General features: G+C 41.9%; 1 protein-coding gene across 1 annotated transcript in view; it reads left to right on the top strand.

Annotated features, from left to right (window-relative positions):
* The window catches only part of LRBA (LPS responsive beige-like anchor protein), a 1,658,631-nt gene that overhangs the window by 891,289 nt on the left and 745,616 nt on the right, over positions 1-21,726 (top strand). Inside the window, 1 exon segment of the mRNA XM_029605291.1 lies at positions 14,150-14,316. Within this exon segment, the coding sequence (XP_029461151.1) occupies positions 14,150-14,316 (167 nt within the window).

The following is a 21,726-nucleotide window of genomic DNA, read 5'->3' as shown; positions in this document are numbered from 1 at the left end:
CAGTGCAGCTTTCCTCTCTTTTGTTTTTTATGCTGTACCCAATAGATGTAGTTTCTTTAGTGGTCTCAGTGCTTACAGTCTTTTAAAGATTTTTTTTTTTTGTTCGGTTATGCCCCTAGGAGCTTCAATAGTTAAGTTTTGTGGCATTTTCTAAGTTTTAATACATTTTTTATGCCTCTTCCTTTGTCCTTTGTTTTGTTTTTTTGTGGGACCATGCCGATGGTGTACAGGCAAAATTTTTCTTTTTTCAAATCATTGCTATGATCAAAAAAAGGCTTCATTTGATTTTGCGGCAAAAGTAATTGTTCTTATTGTTCAAACTTACAACCTTAAATTGTTGACAATCATTTTCCATTTCAAGGTGCATTATTATTTTTGATATACAGCATACATATGAATATCCTAAATAGTGCATAATGTGATATAAAATACCATTGAAACAAATTGGTATATTTATGTGCACTGCCCATTGTATTGTAATATACCACAGGCTCATTTTATATATGCTCATAAATACCTAGCAGCCTAACTCCATAGAAAGTACCGTAATATGAGAAGAAAAATAAAAACCTTTCATTCTTTGGGGAAAAAAAGGCAAAAGTAGAAGAAAGCTAAGGAAAATGCTTTGCAGGAATTAGGGAAGGCTCATATATATGCAGAAATTCCAAAAATTAAATGTCTTACCCCTCTTTCCACTTTTCTTTACCCTCCTTAACTTATCAGGATCACTGCATAACATAAAGGCATAACCCTTCACAAATGATACATTTACTTTCTGCTACGTTGTCTCCATTCCTTGTATGATAGTCTAAAAATTAAGAGCTAATTGTAAAAAGGAAGCTAGTATAGGAAAGAGAGGAGTATGGGGAAAGGGGATGCTCATCTGTCTCATACAACACAGGCATCTTCAGCCTTCAACAGTCCACAAATATTAATAAATAATATCACAAGAGAAGCACATTACAAACCGAGCAACTACAGCATTCACTCACACGTACCTACTTCCCTCTCCCCCCATCTGACACCGAAGTTATGAACATTTAATCTGAAAAACTTCACACACATCTTTCTTAGCATTCAGACAGGTTAATCCACACCAGTGGGTTATGCACCTCTTCTAGCAGACAGAGACTGAGCAAATCTGACGTCACAGTATATATACCCCTGCGCTGACAACCCACCAGTATTCTGTTTCCAGCAGATGGTGGACATGCATCTCCCTACTGGGGATTGCTTAAAAAAAAAAATTATAGAAGGAGAAAAGAAGGAAACTAATTTGTCCCACTCTCCTGTGGTGATACCTTATGGTCCCTCCCTCAGTCGTGTTTTCCTGAGGTGATTTATGCAGATCCTTCCCTCAGAAGAGTGCCTCGGTCTGGTAGCTGGTTTTTCTGGCATGGACATAGCTGTAGAGAGATAAGCAAGTGCAGGAAGCCAAGTGCAGTAATGAAGGCCTTTGCCCTCTCCCCCTGCTGCTGGAGAATGACTCTGTACTCAGCCGGGAAGGCTGAGCTCCAGTAAAGAGCATATATATTTTAAAAAAAAAAGGGGGGGGGGGGGGGAGTTAATTTTAGGAATTCCATACCCCTTCTGGTCTCTGAGCTCGGGGCACCTCCGAAGTCTGTTCCCGTCTCCAGGGGAGCTTGGGGAGTTGTGGCAGGTTGAGCAGCCTTTTTGGGTAGGCCCCACTCTCAGGCTTTTGCTTAGACGCTGTGTGGTGTGCTGTGACGGCGTTTACATGCTTTTCTGTGCACAAGGCTGCCGCAAATCAGTGTCTGATGTCGGTTTGTGCTTGCACACCCAGATGTGCGCTCAGGTGGGTGTTTAATTGGATGCTTAGGTGGGTGCTCAGGTGGGAGCCTACCTGAATTGCGTTTTGGGCATCCGTAATGAACACTTATTGGACAGAGCTTGTATTTAGGCGCCCTGTCCAGGCAGCTGCTCAGCTGGGTGCACAATTATTATATGCTTTTGGGAATGTACTGATAGCGCATATTTATCCATGGTGCTGGTAGCAAAGAAGCCTAAGCACATTACCCTTGTGCTGCTTGACACATTCAGGCATCACAGCCTGGCATCCCCTCTAACTTGTGTCTATGCTACTTGGAGGCTCAGGGTGAGTTGTCTCCAACTGATTTTGCTAAGCCTGATCCTTCCCAGCATGATACGGAAATGGGACAGGAGGGGGAACTGCCATAGTTTTTGCCTGGTTTTGGAGCTCCCCTAACTGGTTCCTCAGCAGGGGAAGGTAGCTATGCGGATGCAGGACAGACGCTCCCTAGTTTTGGTATGGATCTTTTTTCTGCCTTTTCTTGGATAGAATTTTTTCAAGAGTTCTTTCTTTAGGTGCAGTTGGTGGCCCCGGCCAAATCTAACAGTTCAGGATCGCTGGCTGTGGATTCCCGCATTCCTGTTGCCACAGGTAAGCATCGGAGTACGTCTAAACCTGCTGTGGGTCACGCTGATAGGGACCCAGATGGCATGGATGATAAAGCCAGTCCTTACTCCCTGGAGGATAGGGAAATTATCCAGGATTAGTGCCATATAGAACAATGTTGCATTTCTTTCACAGAGATAAGTTGCCAGCCCTGATCTCCCAGACGTTGAAGATGCTGAGAGTGCCGGGTGCTGATTCCATGTCTGAGCCAAAGAAAAATCCCATTTTAATTTCTTTGTATAAAGCATCATGTTTCTTCCCCTTTATGGATGCTATCCAAGAGTTGGTTGATCTTGAATGGGGAACCCTGGAAGCTAATTTTAAAGGGGGACCACCCTATACCCCCTAGATCTGGCTGCAAGAGAGCAGTTACACTTTCAAAAAGCGAATGCACTGGTGTATGCTATCACCAAGTGGATGACTATCCCTGTAGAAGGGGGAGCAGCATTGAAGGATGCACAAGATAGCCTCAATTCTCCTCTCTTTAAGCAGGCCTTTGAACCATTTGCAATGAATTTGTAGATAGCCTCTTGTTGCTCCCTGGTGGCTCACACTTATTTGCCTCTCTCTCAGGAAGTCAATGAATCGTGTTTGAATTCCAGGGCATTCAAGTAGCATAGGCAGCCACCATTTTGGCAGATGCAGGCTGTGACCTGGCCTGCACATCTGCCAGAGGAGTGGCTTCGATGATAGCCAGACATCAGCTATGGAATTGATTGGCCAATATAATTTCAAAGTCTAATCTTATGAAATTGCCCTTTAAAGGATCACTCTCTTTTGGGAGTAAATTGGAAAAAATGGACATAAGTGGGGTGAGTAGTCCCAGGTTCCTCTGTTACTAGAGGATAAGAAGCAGGTGCCGTGCTCTCTCAGCACAAGAGGTTGTGCTACAGGTTTCAAACACTTTTGACCCTGCAGAGGAGAGGCTTCTCCAAGGACTCGACCTTTGGGTAGGTCTCAGTCTTTTGGTCCCAGGCAACCTAGATGGGGCACAGTTTCGATTGACAGTGTCCCCCAAACCTCTCAATGAAGGTGTGCGACCCGCCCCCGGGAACAGGAGATAGGGGGGTCGCCTTTCTCTTTTTTTTTTATTATCAGAGGTGGGACGAGATCACATCAGATCAGTGAGTTCTGGAGGTAATAAGAGATGGCTATGCTCTGGAGTTTCTCAGTGTTCCTTGGGAAGTTTTCATTGTGTATCCCTGCAGCTCTCTACGGAAGAGGCAGGCAGTGGAGTGTATGATGTCAAGACTCCTCAGACTGCAGACTGTAGTCCTATGTCACAAGAAAATACAGGCCGATATTCCATTTATTTCATTGTACCCAAGAAGGAGGGTTGTTTTTGCCCCATCCTGGATCTAAAAGAGTCAACTGTCCTTTGCAGGTGACTTCTTTCTGCATGGAAATTTTATGCTTGGTGATAATGGCAGTACAGTCAGGGGAGTTTTACATCTCTGGATTTGTCAGAGGCGTACCTACATATTCCCATCCAGCTGGAGCAGCAATGGTTTCTGTTTCTCTGTTTTGGGGTGACATTTTCAGTTTGGCTACCCTACCCAGAACCTTCTCCAAGGTCATGGTGGTGGTAACAGCAGTGTTGAGAGAGGATGGCATTCTGGTCCGCCCGTACTTGGATGATTGGCTAATTCTGGCCAAGAGCATGGAAGAGTCTTCACGCCTCACGCAAGGTGATCTCCTTGCTACAGGAAATAGGTTAGGGTGTGAACTTGGCTAAGAGCAAAATGCAGCCATCCAAGTCACTGAAGTATCTTGTTCGTTTCTACATGAAGCAAGACAGGGTATTCTTGCTGGAGGTCCGCATTCAGAAACTGATGGAGCAGGTGTGACTATTGATAGAAACAGTACGCCCGACAGTGTGGTCTTATCTATAGGTGCTCGGGTTGATGGCAGGCACCCTAGAGATGGTTCCATGTGCAAATGTGCATATGCGTCCTCTTCAGCGCACATGCTAGCTCATTGGAGTCCACAGTCTCAGGACTACTCAGTACAATTTCACTTACCAGTTCAGATCACTATCCAGTTGTAGTGGTGGTTGCAAGCGGATCATCTAAGGAAGGACGTTTCTCTATGAACACCAGACTGGCTAGTACTCAAGACTGATGCGAGCCTTCAGAGTTTGGCTCACTATAAGGAGTTGACAGCACAGGGTCACTGGAGTACAGAAGAGTTTCTCTGGAGCATCAATCAGCTGGAAGCCCGTGCCGTTCAGCTGGCATGCTTGCAATTCATCAACCTTTTACAGGTTGGACCACTCAACCTTTTACAGGGTTGAGTGGTCCAAATAATGTCACACAATGTGACAGCAGTAGCTTACATCAGTTGCCAGGGAGAAATCAAGAGTCAGCAAGTGATGCAGGAAATAGCCCAACTCATGGAATGGGCAGTAGTACATTTTCAGGAGATCTCAGCCTCACACATTGCAGGAACAGACAATGTAAGAGCAAATTTTCTCAGCAGGCAGAGTCTAGATCCAGGAGAATGGGAATTGTCAAAGTGTTCCAGCTCATAGTGGACTGCTGGGGCCTCCCATTTCTAGACTTGCTGGTGACATCACACAATGCAAAGGTGCCTTGTTTCTTCAGTCACAGAAGAGAACTGAAGTCCTTGGGCATTGATGCCTTTCTGCAGGAGTGGCCGGAAGGCAAGCTTCTATATTCCTTTCCCACGTGGCCCATGTTAGGCAGAATGATTTGGAGAATTGAGTCACATGGGGGGTCATGCTTCAAGTGGCACCAGATTGGGTCAGGAGGTCATGGGAGCAGATCTGCAAAGGTTCCTGTTGGACTCTCCTCTCCAGTTACCAGTCCACAGGATCTGCTGTGGCAGGGGCCTGTTCTTCATGAAAATCCAACTTGATTTTGTTTTATGGTATGGCCCTTGAGAGGGCTCAGTTGCTGAAGCATGGATACTCCATTGCTGTGATTGCCACTTTCCTTTGAGCGCAAGAGTTCTCCACTTCCTTAGCCTATGTTCATGTTTTGCAAGTATTTGAGGCTTGGTGTGAAGAACGAGAGGCTCATCCTCGTTCAGTTAAGATCCCGCTCATTTTGGTTTTTTTGCAGGATGGGTTGATTAAGGGGTTGGTCCTTAATTCCTTGAAGGTACAGGTAGTGGGTCTTGCCTATTTCTGAAGTCAGGAGAATGGTGAACCCTTATTGACCCATCTGGATGTGGCCCGATTCTTAAAAGGGGTGAAGCATCTTCATCCTCCCTTGCGGTTACCAGTACGCTTATGGAGTCTTATTCTGGTTTTGGTTTTTTTGATGGCTCCCACCTTTTGACCACTGCATAGCCTTTCCTTGAGCTTACTTACTTTGAAGATGGTGTTTCTTGTGACAAATTGTTCTGCATGTAGAGTTTCCAAACTACAGGCCTTGTCTTGCTGTGAACCATTTCTGTGAATGACTCTGGGAGCGATAGTGCTGCAAACTGTTCAGTCTTTTTTGCCAAAGGTAATTCTCTGATTTTCACTTGAATCAGTCAATTTCCCTTCTGACTCTGGTGAGAGGGAGAGATGTGGATAAATATTGCCTGTTGCAGACATTGGATGTCAAGATGCATATCATGAGGTATTTGGCGGTTTCTAAGCATCTCAGGAAGACAGACCGGCTGTTTATACTTCACGGTGGGTGTAAAGAGGGTGTGCCGAAGCCATGGGCTATGATAGCCTGCTGGATTAAGGCGGTAATCACGGCTGCATATGTGGATGCTGAGCAGCTGTTGCCTAGTCAGGTGAGGTCTCTTTCCACTAGAGCTCAGGCAGTGTCATGGCTGGAGATTAGATTTTTTTCTTCGGTCAAGATTTGTCAAGCTGCATTGTGATTCTCCTTATACACCTTTTCCTGGTATTAAGTCCTGGATCTGCAGGCCCGGGACGACACAGCCTTCACTCTTGCAGTGGTGATCGGACTGTGGGCAGCCTCCCACCCTGTTCAGGAGCAGCTTTGGTACATCCCACTGGTGTGGATTAACCTGACTGAATGCTAAGAGAGGAGAAATACTGCTTACCTAATAATTTCCTTTTCTTTAATGGCTGCCAGATGGTGGTGATATTGTCCTCCCAATTGGCTGTGTTTCTGGGGATTACTAGTAAGTGTAGGTTCCAGTCCCTAGAGTTTTGATATTACACTCCTTGTCTGAGCTCAGTGTTTTCCTGTTAGCTGAGTGCTGAATAGTTATCTGTTAATAGTCATGTTCATGTAGTGTTTAGTTGTCCACAATTGGCTTTTGCGGAGAATACTGGTGGGCTGATGTCAGGGCAAGGTTATATATATCGTGACGTCAGCTTTGCTCCATCTCCATCTGTTGGCAGAGGTGCATAACTCACTGGTGTGGATTAACCTGTCTTCATTTAAGAAAAGGAAATTATCAGGTAAGTAGTAATTATTCCTTCTAGGACAGTGTTTCTGAAACTATTTTTGCCCAAGGTGCACCTACATTAATTTAAAAAAAAAATGTGTGGTACATCAACCTCCATTCAGCAGGTACTACAGATATGAAAAGAACCATATGACCAAAATAAGAGCTAGAAAAACACTCAAAGCATCACTAATCTCTTCCAAATTATAAATCAAAGTAAAGAGACACATAACCCGTCACAATGAACCAGCTCCCTCTATGTATAAGTGCAGGAGAAATGAGAAGTCAGTGAGATGTGGGCGGCTAACTGTTACCTTGTTTGCTGCATGCAGCTGCCAGATATCCTTCACTGCTGCTGCTGCTTCCAATACTTTATTTATTTGGAAATATTTATGAATCACAGATTACAATAAATCTTCCAAAGCGTTGTACATCTTATAGAACAATCAGATATCAGATTAAAAGAACAATATAATAATGTAATAAGAACAATAGGAATAATACCACAAAACACTTAAACCGCAGCTACGTAGAGGTGACCTGGATGATGATTGCACTATTGCAATTTAGTGGTCATCTGAATTCTGAAGCTCTTCAATATAGTTCTGACATTGGTATTTGATAGTCCACTTATCCACACCAGTCTTCACATGGATTAGAAATAATAGAAAAGGTTAGACCAGTGCACAACACAACTGAACACAGGTGGCTATATTTCCTTCATGGTGAATGGATTCACTGGTAAGGTAGAAGAATAACTATAATTCTTCACAGAAAGGGATCCTAGGAGGTTGAGAGAGTTGGGTATTTTTTTTTTTGCCTCAAATGGAGGGAAGGTCTGGCCAAACAGCCATGCTTTAGCTTTCTTATGGAAGGTGGGGTAGCATGCTTCAAGGCGAATGTGCTGTGGTACCTCAGTCCATAATTTGGGAGCATAGCAGCTAAAGGTTCTCTGCCTTATGCTGGACAGTTTAGCAGTAGATAAGAGAGGGGTGGGGTAAGAAGGGCCATTTGTGAGGAACGGAGTTCTCTAGAAAGTATGTAGGGTGTCAAGAAATGCAAGAGATACTTCATGGCCAGTTTGTTGATACATTTGTAGGTGAAACAGAGGATCTTGAATTTAATCCTGGCTTCCATCGGGATTGTGGAGTTTGTATAGAATGGGCCTTATATGATCTGAGGCCTTGTTTCCTACCAAAAGTCTAGATGCAGTGTTTTACACAAGCTATAACTGTTTCATTTTAGCTTTGGAGATACCCTTCAGAAGGGCATTGCAGTAGTCTAATTGACTGGTGATTAGAGCATGAATGATTGAATCCAAGTTATGATGATTGAAGTAGCCGTGTAGTTGTCTGATTCAGCAGAGGTGCATGAAAGAAGTTCTCACTACTTTGGTGATGTGGGATATCATCAATAGACTAGGGTAAAATTGGATCCCTAGGATTTAGACTAATTCATTTGGCTTGAGGGGATATTAGCTAGAAACAGTAGAATGGGTGGGTATGATCCAGTCAGCTCAGCCAGAGGAATTCTGATTTAGAAGTGTTGAGTCTGTTTATTTGTAATTAGCCAATGAGCTACTGCTGAGAGGCAATTGTTGAGATTATTGATGTGAGAAATTTTGTTGGCTCAATGTTGACACACAGTTGGATATCATCAGCGAACAGGTGACAATTGACGTTAAAGACCTAGATAAGTTCGCAGATTGGACAAACATATATGTTGAAAAGAAGTGGGGATAGGACAGATCCCTGGTGGAGGGCTTTGGGAGTTGATTTGTTGGCCCATTTTGCGAGCATGGGAATAAATTGATGTAAATTCAAAAAATTCAGTTTGGCTTCTATTCTGCTAATTATGTGGTATGCAAAAAAGAATGACCAGGAATGAACCAAATATCCCTCAAACCAGCCTGCAATTCTTTTCCCAGCATGAAGAAATGTCACAAGCTGAATACCACAATAAAGCAGAAGGGGGACAGGGCAAGAAAGACATTGTGTAAAAAATTAAATAATGTAATTCATCAATAAAACACAAATAAGATTGGAAGTGAGGTAAAACTCAATTGATTTTCAGAACAGTGTGTTCGTGAGGAGCTAACTAAACTTAAAGTAGATAAGGCGATGGGGTTGGATGGGATACAATTGAGAACTTAGAACTGTCCTGGCAGCTCTGCTGGTTGACCTTTTCAATGCTTCTTTATAGTTTGGAGTAGTTCCAAATGACTGGAAAAGGGCAGATGTGGTTCCTATTCATAAAAGTGGAAGTAAGGAGGTGGCTGGGAATTACAGGCCAGTTAGTCTGTAGTGAGCAAATGAATGGAATTGCTGCTAAAACTGAGGATAGTGCAATTTTTGTAATCCAATGCATTGCAAGATCAAGGCAGCATAGTTTTACCAGAAGTAAATCTTATCAAAAGAATCTGATCAATTTTTTTGATTGGGTGACCAGAGAGTTGGATAAAGGGAGAATGCTAGACATAGTGTACTTGGATTTCAGCAAGACCTTATAAATAAATTGTGCACTTTTCATATGGATCCTAGAGTGACTAAATTGGGTTAGAAACTGGCTGAGTTGGAGGCGACAAATGGTAGTGGTAAATAGTTTTCTCTGAGGAGGGGTTTAATACTAGCAGCATGCCTCAGGGATTGGTCCTTGGACTGGTTCTTTTCAACATTTTTGTGAGCGACATAACGGAAGGGTTGTTGGGAAAGGTTTGACTTTTTTCTGATACCAAAATCTGTAGCAAGGTGGACAGCCAGGAAGGAGTGGAAAACATGAAGAGGGATCTAGCAAAGCTTGAGGAATGGTCTAAGGTCTGGCAGCTAAGATTTAATGCTAAAAAATGTACCATAATGCATTTATTTATTTATTTATTTAGCTTTTTTTTTTTTTATATATCGAGGTATAGCATAGATGCCTTCACTCCGGTTCACATATGGAACAACTTGTTACATTGAAAGATTTAAAACTTTAAAGTTTAACAATAGTGGGAAATGGCACCAAAAGAAGAGATATGAACAAAGAACATAGTGTAAACAGGGTAGATACACTGAATAGATAGGCAGAGATAGCTGGGTTCTTCAAAAAGGAGGTATCAGTGGCTTGAATCAGTAGAGATTGTCCACATGGAATATTTAAAGTTGGCAGTTAATGGGATTATAGTATAAAGTCATTGAGAGTTGTCCTTAAGAGTATGGTTGAGAAGCCAAGACTTTAGGTCTTTTTTGAAGGATTTTGAGTTTAGGATGCAAAAACCCAAGGGATAGGTACGGTATTGAAGGTGAAATTATTCTAAACACAAAAGAAGAGTGGGATCTGGGGGCAATTGTATCTGATGATCTTAAGGTGGTAAAACAGGTGGATAAAGTGACAGTAAAAGTCAGATGTTTGGCTGCATAGGGAGAGGAATGGTCAGCAGAAAAAGGGAGGTGATATTGCCCCTACTAAGTCCCTGGTGAGACCTCAATTGGAATACTGTGTACAATTCTGAGACCACACCTTCAAAAGGATATAAACAGAATGGAGTCAGTCCAGAGGGTGGCTACTAAAATGGTCACTGGTCTTCATTCCAAAGCATATAGGGATAGATTTAAAGATCTAAACATATATACTCTAGAGAAAAGGTGAAATGGGGAGATATGATAGAGACATTCAAATTTCTCAAAGATTTCTATGCACAGGAGGTGAGCCTTTTGCAATGGAAAGAAAGCTCTAGAACAAGGGGTCATGAGATGAGGTTGAAAGGGGGGTAGACTCAGGAATAATCTTAGGAAATTTTTGTGTCAAACAGCCTCCCAGTGGAAGTGGTGGAGACAATAACATCTGAATTCAAGAAAGCATAGGATAATTACAGGAAATCTCTAAGGAAGTGATGAGAATTATAAATGCTAAATTAATTGGATAGATGGGAAGACTGGATGTATTATATGGTCTTTTTCTGCTGTCATGTTTCTATATTTCTTTGTAAATAAGATATAAAACCATAAATGTAATAAAAATGAAAAAAAACAGCTGACAATCAGATTCACACTTTTATTACAAAAAATATTTAAAATATATGTATACATATATATTAGGAATTACAGAAAATCATAACAGTATTAGAAAAGCCTGACATGGCCATGTTTCGGTTAATGCCTGCATCAGGGGCTACATTTTTATTCTCAAAAATACAATAAAACAATACAATCAAATTACAAAAACTTAAGCATTGAAAATAAAACAAGTTTAAAAAAAATAGAAAACATGTATATATGCCTGTATTTGTCAAAAGAAGAGTAGCAAAGCATAATAGAAGTGGTACTGTGGTATCTGTGTAAAAATATATAACATCGCAAATTACTGAAAAAGCTTAAAATGATAAATTATTTAAAATATTAAATACATTGATATGCCTTGTCTATACTTGAGCCTAGGCTCAAAATCATATGTCACTCTAAAAAAAAAAAAAAAAAAACCCCAAAAAAACCCCCAGGAGGATATGGTCAAGATACCTAAATAAAGCAAGTAGAAATATCTAGAGGGAAAAAGGGGGGGGGGGGGCATGGGATTGAAAAAGAAGAGGGGATAAAAGGGTAGATGAAGGAAAAGGTGAAGGGGGAAAGGGAGACAGAAAAGTAGAAAGAGACAGAAGAAAGAGAATTAGAAAATACCAGGAAGGAATAATGGGAAGAGGAGGGAAAAGAGATAGAGAGGAAGGGGAAAGGAGAGGGGACATAGGGGCACCACAGTAAGAGGGAGGGGAGAAGGTGATAGATGGGAACACTGGGGAGGGGAGGAGGGGAGAGGTGGGGAGTTGAGGAGGAGAACGGGGGGAGGGAAAGGGTAAAGATGGAAAAAGTGGCAGAAAGAACGGAAAAATTGAGAGGGAGTAAGCATATCTCTTTAATTTCAAATATCTGGAACTTATTTAGAAAAAGTTTCAGAAAAATGTCTGATCAGCCAACCACCTTTGCTGCTGTCTCCTACTTGGGAGTACCCTTATGCTTCTACACCCTATTGCTTAGTTAAAAAAAAAAATCCTATCCAGCTCCGCAAAAAAGGAACTAATCTTATAAACTCTGAAGTTCATAACCAAAACTTCCTCGATTTTATGATTTCAAGTGTGTGTGTGTGGGGGGTGGGTGGGGGGCGGGGAGCTATCATGTATCATATACTGAAATGGAATGGAGAATAAAATGGAAAATCTCATATTGCCTCTACCAAGCCATGGTGCGACCGCATCTTGAGTGTTGTGTGTAGTTCTGGTTGCTCCATCTCAAGAAAGCCATAACGGAACTAGAAAAGGTGCAGAGGAGGATGACAGACATGATAAAGAGGATGGAACATCACTCCTATCATGAGAGGCTATGCAGACTAGGGCTGTTCAGCTTGGAAAAGAGACAGCTGAGAGGGGATGTGATAGAAGTTTATAAAACCATGAATTGGATGGAACAGGTAAATAAAAAATGGTTAGTTGCCATTTCAAATAATACTAAAACTCCATTATACTAACAACCAGTACATTCAAAACAGATTGCTGAAAGTACTTTTTCACTTAGCGCACTATCAAGCTGTGTGGAATCTGTTGCCAGCAGATGTCATCAAGGCAACTAGCATAAAGGAGTTTAAAAGAGGTTTGGAAAAATTCCTGGAGGAAAAGTCCATAACACATTATTTGTAAGGTAGACTAAAGAAAGCTTTTGTTATCTCTGGGAATGAGTAACAAAAATTATATCTACATTATGAGATCTGCTAGGTAATTTGATCTGGACTGGCCACAGTCAGAGACACGATGCTGAGATCGATGGACCTTGGCCTGATCCAGGATGGCAGCAATTATGTTCTAGCGTGGAGTCTTTCTGGGCCACTAGCTGGATGTAGCGATGATGTTCACAGTCTCATCTATAAATACACAAGAGAGACAAATTGCGTACAAACTCCCTCCACACTTCCCTTTCAACACTACACTCAGCTTAGAACTCATATTCCTCCTAGAAGAACAATCTCAAGTATCATGACTACACATGTTCTTAGGGAGCTCTGCCTTTAAATATATGGGCAATATTGCAAGTCCAAGAAAATCTGACTCCTCATCTGACTCTGTCACCATATGTTGTATGTGTGGTATGAGGAAAAGGTGTTATATTTGTACAATAGCGATTGTACTTGATGATTGTATGCGTGAGTGCTATAAATGGTCAGTGAGTGATTCTGCTTAGTATACTGGTATTGAATGTGCCACTTTTTATCCGAGCAGTCTTTGGGCGCCATCATTCCATAAATAGATGTCTCTTGTAAAATCTGAGAAGTGTTCTTTGTGTGAAAGAGTTTGCATTGATGTGAAAAAGTGTATGGCATGCAAGTATGAATGTGTCACATGAAAAGAAGAGTGTAAATTTGTAATTGAATGGATGAGGAGAGACTTACAATAGGATGGGAGAGTTCCTGTGAATGTTGTGTAGACCAATATAGATGAAGGAGTCACGCCAATAGATTTTTAAAAATGTTAGCGTGATGAACCCTGGCTAAAAAAAAAAAAAAAAGCAATACTAGGCATTTAAAATTTAGTTTTTGCATAGAAAAATGTACCCATTGTTTAAAAACAGAGGAATAGTCTATGGTTTGTAGTGTGATATTCTAGAGCAAAAGGGGAGTGTTAATTTATCTGCCTGTTTTTTCTCTCACCTGAAAATAATTTTAAATGTCAAGATTGGTTCTCTAGGACATAATAGTGGCTGCATGCCCACGGCAGGACTCTGGGCTGATTTTCAGCCTCCAGCTGGAATAAACTTAGAGTAGTGCTATAAAAATTAGTAATAGTAAACTTGTGTCTGAAGGCTTTTAGAGATGAATAAAAAAACAAATATGTGTTTGGGTAATTAGGTCCTTGTGGGCAGGTCTCTGAACAGAATGGCGGGTGCTAATGGAGTTTCTATAGTAGCTTCTCCTCCTGTGCACTGTGAATATCTATGTTCAAGCTGTGAGGATTTTTTTTCCAGAATCTTTCTTGAATATCTCCTTGTACAGCAGTTGCTACTCAGATTTTATCTATTCCTCCTCTAGACAGCCAAAAGAATATTAGTGAATTGAGTCTTTAATTGTTGGATTTATTATTGATGGTAACAAAAGTGTCCATGGAAAACTATAGTTACTTTTTTATTTCTTAGTTCTTTATTTGTAGCACTGTTTTCACCCCTTAGTTGTGACCATTAATCTTTAGAACAGTGTATTAATATTAAAGAATTGGCTGTGAATGTAGATGATCTTACCATGTAATCTCCATTTACAGTATTGATCAGTTCATTAGTTTAAAATATATTTTTTCATGGTTTATTTTGTCTCTTTCGACAGTCGCTTTGTGCCCAGTATTCTGCAGACAAACGAGAAGATGAAAAGATGTGTGATCACCTGATCCGTGCAGCCAAGTACCGTGATCACGTGACTGCAACTCAGCTGGTACAGAAAATTATCAACATTCTGACCGACAAGCATGGAGCCTGGGGAAATTCAGCACTGAGGTAAGAGCATAGTTTTAAGGTCTGGATTGGACACTGCAAGAGATGTTTCCATTCAGAAAACATGACCCTATTGGGCCATTCATTGCATAACTCAAAGTGCAGTGGATAACATTTCAGTTGTATGCAGAGTAAAGTAGTAGAAGAAAGCAGAATGTAGGAGAGCTGGATTAAAAAAACCCATTGTAGTTAAGATTATTTTAAGCATAGAGTTCTGACCTGACTTTTCTAGGTAATACTATAGCTGAAATTAAATGCAGCATTCTAATTTTATGTACAGAGCTGGTAAAGGAGAGAAAACAAAGGATAATATTTTGCTGCCTATGCTACTTTGCTTAAGGTTTAGTCTGTGCATTTGTCACTTTTTAGATTTAAAAGACCAAAAGCATTACTATGGTATCTTTGTGAGCTAGCATGAAGATTAATGAACATAAAAATATAAAACAAGATCCTGGTATGTGTTTTAGAGACTGAGCTTTGAAATGCACTTTGGAACACTTTTCCATGCAGTCAAGTCTGTTTGCCACCTTACACGTTTCCTGTTTGACAAAAAACTAAGAAAATGATTGTTTTTTGTGCTTTTAGATTGAAATTCCACATGAATAGTAACATAATTACATTGACAACTGTACCGTTCATCATAGTTCTGAGGTTTCAGTTGTAATTGTTATAGGTATGTTCAAGTCCTGGTGCTATTATAGCTGAAAAATGACTCTGGTAGTTCATGCTTGTTTGAAAATAGGTGCTTTTTTGAAGGATTTGGAATGTGAGAGTTAAAAAAAAAAAAAAAAATCATGAAAATAAGGTAAATGTCACAAGTCATTGAATATCTTTCATTAGCTCTCGTACCATACTAGCTAAGGGTGCTAAGCTCTTCTTCATTGGAATTAAATTAAATGCTTTTATTTTATAATCACTGTTCTATCATCTTTGTGCAAAGTATGTGCTATACCAGAGTACTTCTGTTATCATTCTGTTTTTTTCACTGCCTCGTGTGATTTCTGGGGAAACCAGTGAGCTGGTAAATAAATATATAAATATACAATGCTGTAACATTTATTTAAAATCCTAATGGATGTTTATACCTAAAATATTATTCAAAGATGATACCACATGTAGACACCAGCAAGTTAAACTGTTCAAGTGTTGAACTGTGAAATTCCAATTTAGATATTAAATGAGGATGTAATTTTGACATATGAAATCCAAGAAGTCACACTTTGTGTTTCACATATTGGTGTTTTTACTCATGTACTGGGTGTTGCATAAACTTTGCATTCCCCCCCGCCACACACACACACACACACACAGCGCTGTACTGGATTATCCCACTAATTTAATGTTTGTACCATTTTGTAGACTATTCAATTTGGAATTTAACAGTATCTTACACATTACTTAAATTTATTATTTATCCCAGGACAAGCAGGATGCTAGTCCTCACATATGGGTGACATCACTGACGGAGCCCTATTGCGGGAAAAACTTCTGTCAAAGTTTCTAGAAACTGGCTGGAACATATGATAGCTAAAAACAGCGAGAGATTGACTGTATTAAGTATATTGTATTTCTTGAGACATGTGATCCTGGAGCAGTCTTTATTCCGAAAAAGTGGATTGCCAAAAAGTAGGTTGAAGCGAAAGCTGGGATAAGAGGACATGGGGCAAAACTGCTGATGAGTGTTTTATGGAATTTGGGGATGGTGGAGCACTAAAATTGTCTCAAGAAAGCCAAAAAATTATTGAAAATTCCAGCAACAAGCAGAAATAAAGCTGTTACCAGGTGGCACAAATGATTTTGATGAGAGGAGGAAAAAGCAAGTTTGCTTACCATAAACGGTGTTTCTGTAGATAGCAGGATGAATTAGCCATGCTGTCATGGGATCTGTCAATCAGGTCCGGGATGCAGAGCTTTATTAAGCAGAGGTTTGGCTTTTTAGTCTCAGGCTGCGCGTGTGTTCCTGCGGAGGAAAGTAACAGATTCTCCTCAGTCTGTGATAAAGCTGTATTGAGTCGGAGAGACAGTGATTGCCAGGGAGGAGGGCGGGTCAGCATGGCTAATTCATCCTGCTATCTACGGAAACACAGTTTATGGTAAGCAAACTTGCTTTTTCCTGTTGATAGCAGGGCTGAATTAGCCATGCTGTCATGGGAGTCCCAAGCTCCCGATCACGTTAGCTGTGATATGTATGGTTGAACGTGATCTTTAGTAGTGTGGTAGTCACCATGGACAGGAGGATAGAGAGTGCAGGATTGCTTGCCCTATCTTCGCATCCGTGGTTGCTTGTTGATCAAGGCAGTAGTGGGATGTGAAGGTATGGAGTGATGACCATGTAGCTGCCTTACAAATGTCTATGGGTTGTACGTTTCGAAGGTGTGTCCATGAAGTCGCCAGTGCTCTGACTTGGTGAGCTTTGGGAATAGAAGATAGATGTAATTTCTGCTTGTTATAGCAAAATTGTATGCATTGTACTATCCAGCTAGAAATGGTACGTTTGGTTACTGGAAGTCCAGGTGCTTTCGGATCTAACGATACAAATAGTTGAGAGGCTCGGGAATCCGATTTTGTTCTTTCTTTGTAGTAAGCTAGCGCTCTTTTATAATCTAGCGTATGGAGTAATTTTTCCCTATCATTGGAGTGAGGTTTAGGGAAAAAGATTGGTAGTTCTATGTTTTGATTGAGATGGAACTGTGAAACCACCTTCGGTAAGAAGGATGGGTGAGTTCTGAGAACTACTTTTTGGTGATAATACTGCAAGTATGGAGAATAATGGACTAAGGCTTGTAATTCACTGACTCGTCGAGCTGTTACCGCTATTAGAAATACTACTTTCCAAGTAAGGTACTTTATATGTGCAGAGTCTAGAGGTTCAAACGGGGAAAGCATGAGTTTTTCCAGAACTATGTTGAGATTCCATGGAACTGGAGGTTTTGAAATTGGAGGATGAAGGTGAGTTAATTCCTTGATGAAACGAGATAATAAAGGGTGATTAGATATAGGGATATCATTAATCGGTCTATGATATGCCCCTATGGCACTGAGATGAACTATAATGGAAGATGTGGCTAGTCCAGCTGTGTACAGTGTATGAAGATAATCCATGAGTGTTTCTGGTATACAGTCTAATGGTGGTACGCCCTTGGATATGCACCAAGTATGCACCAAGTAGAATATCGTTTCCATTTGTAGTTGTAATTTCTTCTCGTTGAGTTTTCTGGATTCTAACAAAATGAATTGTGTCAAAGCGGAAACTCCTTGTTCTGTTAAAAGGAGCCATTTAAACGCCATGCTGTCAAATGGAGAGATGAGTGTAACGGGTGTAGAAGCAGCTCCTGATCCTGGAGTAGCAGATCTGGACAGTTCAGTAGAAGTATTGGTTCTTCGAGAGATAGTCTGAGAAGGAAACTGTACCATGGTTGTCTGGGCCAGGCTGGAGCTATTAGTATCATTTGAGCTTTGTCTGCTTTGCACTTTTGAGTTGTCCTTGTTATAAGTGGAATGGGAGGAAAGGCATATAGGAGGCCTGTCGTCCACGAGATGAGGAAGGCATCCTGAGCGGGCTGGGACGTATCGAGCAGAATTTTGGAACTTGATCGTTGATCTCCGTTGCAAAGAGATCTATCGAAGATGTTCCCCAATGTATGAAGATGTTTTGGGCTATCTCTGCATTGAGTGCCCATTCGTAAGGATGAAAGATTTGGCTTAACCTGTCTGCTCTTGTGTTTGCCACTCCTGGAAGGAAGGTCGCTTGCAAATGTATGCAATGTTGGTGAGCATGTTCGAAGATGATCAATGTCTCTTTGCAGAGGGACCATGAACCAGACCCTCCTTGTTTGTTGATGTAAAACATTGCTACTTGATTGTCCGTGTAGATCATGACTCTGCGACCCTTGAGGTAATCTTGAAAAACTTGTAAAGCCTTTCGAATCACTCTGAGTTCCAACAGATTTATCTGCAGGGTCTGCGATTGTCCATAACCCTTGTGTTTCGTAGATCTTGAGATGCGCTCCCCAACCCTTGCGAGATGCGTCTGTGGTTAGGACTGCGTTGTGAGGAGGAGAACTGAATAGTGCTCCCTTGGAAAGGGTGGAGTGTGAGAGCCACCATGTTATGTCCTTCCGCATTTCGGCTGTCAGTGATAATTTCTGTGTTAATGGTTGTGAGTGTTGTTTCCATTGTTGTTTTAGTCCCCACTGCAGACGTCTCATGTGTAGTCTGGTATTGGGAACAGTGAAATTGGCTGCCGCCATGTGACCTAAGACTACTAGAACTTGCCTCGCTGAGGGTGTTTGAGTGTTGTGCAAGAGATAAAGAAGTTGATGTAGTTGTGTTATACGTTCTGTTGGGAGGTATGCTCTGTTCCGAGTGGTATCTAGGCATGCTCCTATAAATTGCAGTTTCTGTGTTGGTTGTAGTTGTGATTTTTGAAAATTGATCACTAGCCCTAATGCTTGTAAGCACTGTATTACTTTTTGGAGATGATAGATCAACATGTCTGGAGTCGAGGCTATTATTAACCAATCGTCCAGATATGGAAAGATTGTCATACCCTGTTGTCTGAGATGAGCCACCACCACTACCATGCATTTGGTGAACACCCTGGGTGCAGCCGACAGTCCAAAAGGGAGCACTTTGTATTGGTAATGCTGATGCTTGTACCAAAAACATAGGTAACGCCAAGATGGATGGATTGGAATGTGTGTGTATGCATCCTTAGGATCGATGGAGCACATCCAGTCGTTGGGTTGAATTAGAGGTAGGACTGATTTCTTGGGTATCAGGAAATATGGGGAATAAAACCCCGAGTTGTGGTTCTTCGGGGAAATCAGTGCGATGGCCTGTTGCCTGTGCAGGGTGCAATCTCTTCCGCTAGTTGTGAATTTTTAGTGTGGGAAGGTGGGGTAATGTGGGTTTTGTAGTGAATTGAAATTGAAAACCCTGACGAACTATCTCCAAAACCCATTGATCTGAAGTTATTTGCTCCCAAACTGGTAGGCAAGAGTGGATTCTTCCCGGTGGCGTTAAGTGTTGTGGTGGTGGCTGTATGATTAAAAAGACAGAGTTGTTTTCACTGCAGTTGCTGGTTGCTGATTTGTTTGTCTCTGATTTCGAGGTTTACCCCTGCATTGAAGAGGGGCATCATGTTGTTGTGGCCGTTGATACAACAGGTATGTTTGTGGACGAAAAGATTGGTAAGACCTAAAAGGTCTACGGTTATACGAGGAACGACGATGAAATGTGAAATAACGTTATGTGCTTGAGTAGGCAGGTTGTGATTGTAATGATTGCACTGCTATAGCTTCGTCTTTTAATTTTCCCACCGTCTGTTGAAAACGGTCATCGAATAGGTTGTCCCCTGTACACGGTAGATTTGCCAATTTTTCCTGTAAATCCACTCTGATGGTGCTCGAACGCAGCCATGCCATCCTACGGGCTGCTATGGCCGTCACCGATGCTCTAGACGATGTTTCAAACCCTTTGTACACTGAATGAAGGAGGTGTCGGGAACACCCCTCCATCTCATGGAGCGTCTGTGGAGTCTGGTCTGCTGTCGAGGAGAGCATGCCTGGATACATTCGTATAAATACTGTACCATATAAAATTGGTGATGCATAATTCTGGTGTTTAGCATTGCATTCTGGAACATTTTCCTCCCAAATTCATCCAAATATCTATTGTCTTTGGTTGGTGGGTATGTAGTGCGTGTTTTCGACTTTTTGAAGTGCTGCATCGCCGATTCTACCACTATTGAAGCATGAGGTAATTGTGGCAGCGCGTATGTGAGGTTTTCCGCATACGAAATTTAATGTCTGTTTTCCATGAGACCGCCATGAGAGAGAGGGGTTTCTCAAGATTTTTGGAGAACACTATGAAGTACCTCCTGTGGTGGTAAAGATGTGGGTTCTCCTGGAACATCAAATATCTTGAGAAGACCCAAGGTCTCTGATCTAGGATCTAATTCCTTTTGCACATCTAAATGTAAGATGGTACCCAACTTTTCTAAGAATTTTGGGTATGAAAGATCTTCTGGCGGAGAGTATGGTTCCTGTGGTTCTTCCAATGGGTCCGAAGGAAACCCCATAGAGGATGAAGGGGATGTTGGTGGCGATGTGGAATCCACAGGTGTGTCTTGTTTTGTAATTGGGGAATGAGGTCAATCTGGTACCGGTGATGACGGAGGTTCTGCTGACGGTTCTCTAGATAGACGAACACTCTGTTCTCTAGAACTTACCAATGGTTGATTAGTTATTTTGAAGGAGGCTTCTAGGGTTTCATAGAAACCCACTAGAGACTGCGATAGCTGCCAAAAAGCCTCTCTCGTTTTAGAAGGCATGATAGATCTACCGGTTTGGTTTGATGAATGATGTAGTCTCGGCTCTACCAGAATTGGTGGAGGTAATGCAGCTGAGACGTCACTTGGTTTGTGAGTTTTATCTATTGTTCCTCTAGAAGAGGTGCTTGAAGACGTGGATGCATTAGAAGACATAAGGTGCATCACTGATCTATGTGAAGATGCCTTAGGATGTTTACTGCTAGAAGAGATGGAGGTAAAGGGGCTAACGTCCCATCCTGTATCTTTATGTGAAACTGTTTTATGATGTGAATGATGTTTATGGCGATGGGTCAGTACGGATGCCACGTGAAGTCTACCCCCAGCTGGTGACCGTCTCTTACGTTTTGGTCTAGATCCCCTTAATGATGGTGACGTCTCTGAACGACGTGGTGTAGAGTCATGAGAAGTTGCGTGGAATAATTGTGGGGATTGATGCCTCCATTTTAAGCTCTCTCGGCTTGAGTGTTTCAATTTATGTATCTTTAATGCCGGAGGAGTTAGCTTATTTGATGTTTGCTCCGGTGTTGGACTCCTTGACTCGTTTCGGGGTTCTTGTTCCGTACAAATTGAGGTTTCAGCGCTGTGCGCGCAGACAGTTTTGGCGCTATGCGCGCAGTTTCAGCGCCGTCATGTGTGCCGACGTCTTCGGCGCCTAGGCACTTGATAGAATTTGCGGCTCCACGGCCTGTACTGGAGACGGTGGTGCTGACGGCTCCGACGTTATTAACGGCCACGGTCGCCCGCTTTGCGTCGCTTCCTGCGCCCGTCTCGAGCGATCATGCGGCGCCATCCGTTTCAACGAGGCCGATCAATCCCAATCGGTTGGATTAGATCCCTGATCCAACGGCCTCAATGCCTTGTTACCTCTTTACCTCCAGGCCTGGAGGGGTGAGGATCCCACAATGCCACTCTCCTATGAGAGGGAGCGGGTCTCGTTGAAGGTCCTGGTGAGGAATGAGCTTCCGATGGCTCCGATAGGCTGAGTAACGCTTTCATTTTGTAGGCCCCGCTGTCTTTGGGCCCTAGGGGATGTGCGAGCACAAAACTCGCATTCCCTTGAATTGTGGTTGGCACCGAGG

Source organism: Rhinatrema bivittatum, chromosome 1 (assembly GCF_901001135.1).
Source record: "Rhinatrema bivittatum chromosome 1, aRhiBiv1.1, whole genome shotgun sequence".
NCBI lineage: Eukaryota > Metazoa > Chordata > Amphibia > Gymnophiona > Rhinatrematidae > Rhinatrema > Rhinatrema bivittatum.
Note: the sequence above shows the minus strand (reverse complement) of the source record. Positions and strands in the feature narration are given on the sequence as shown.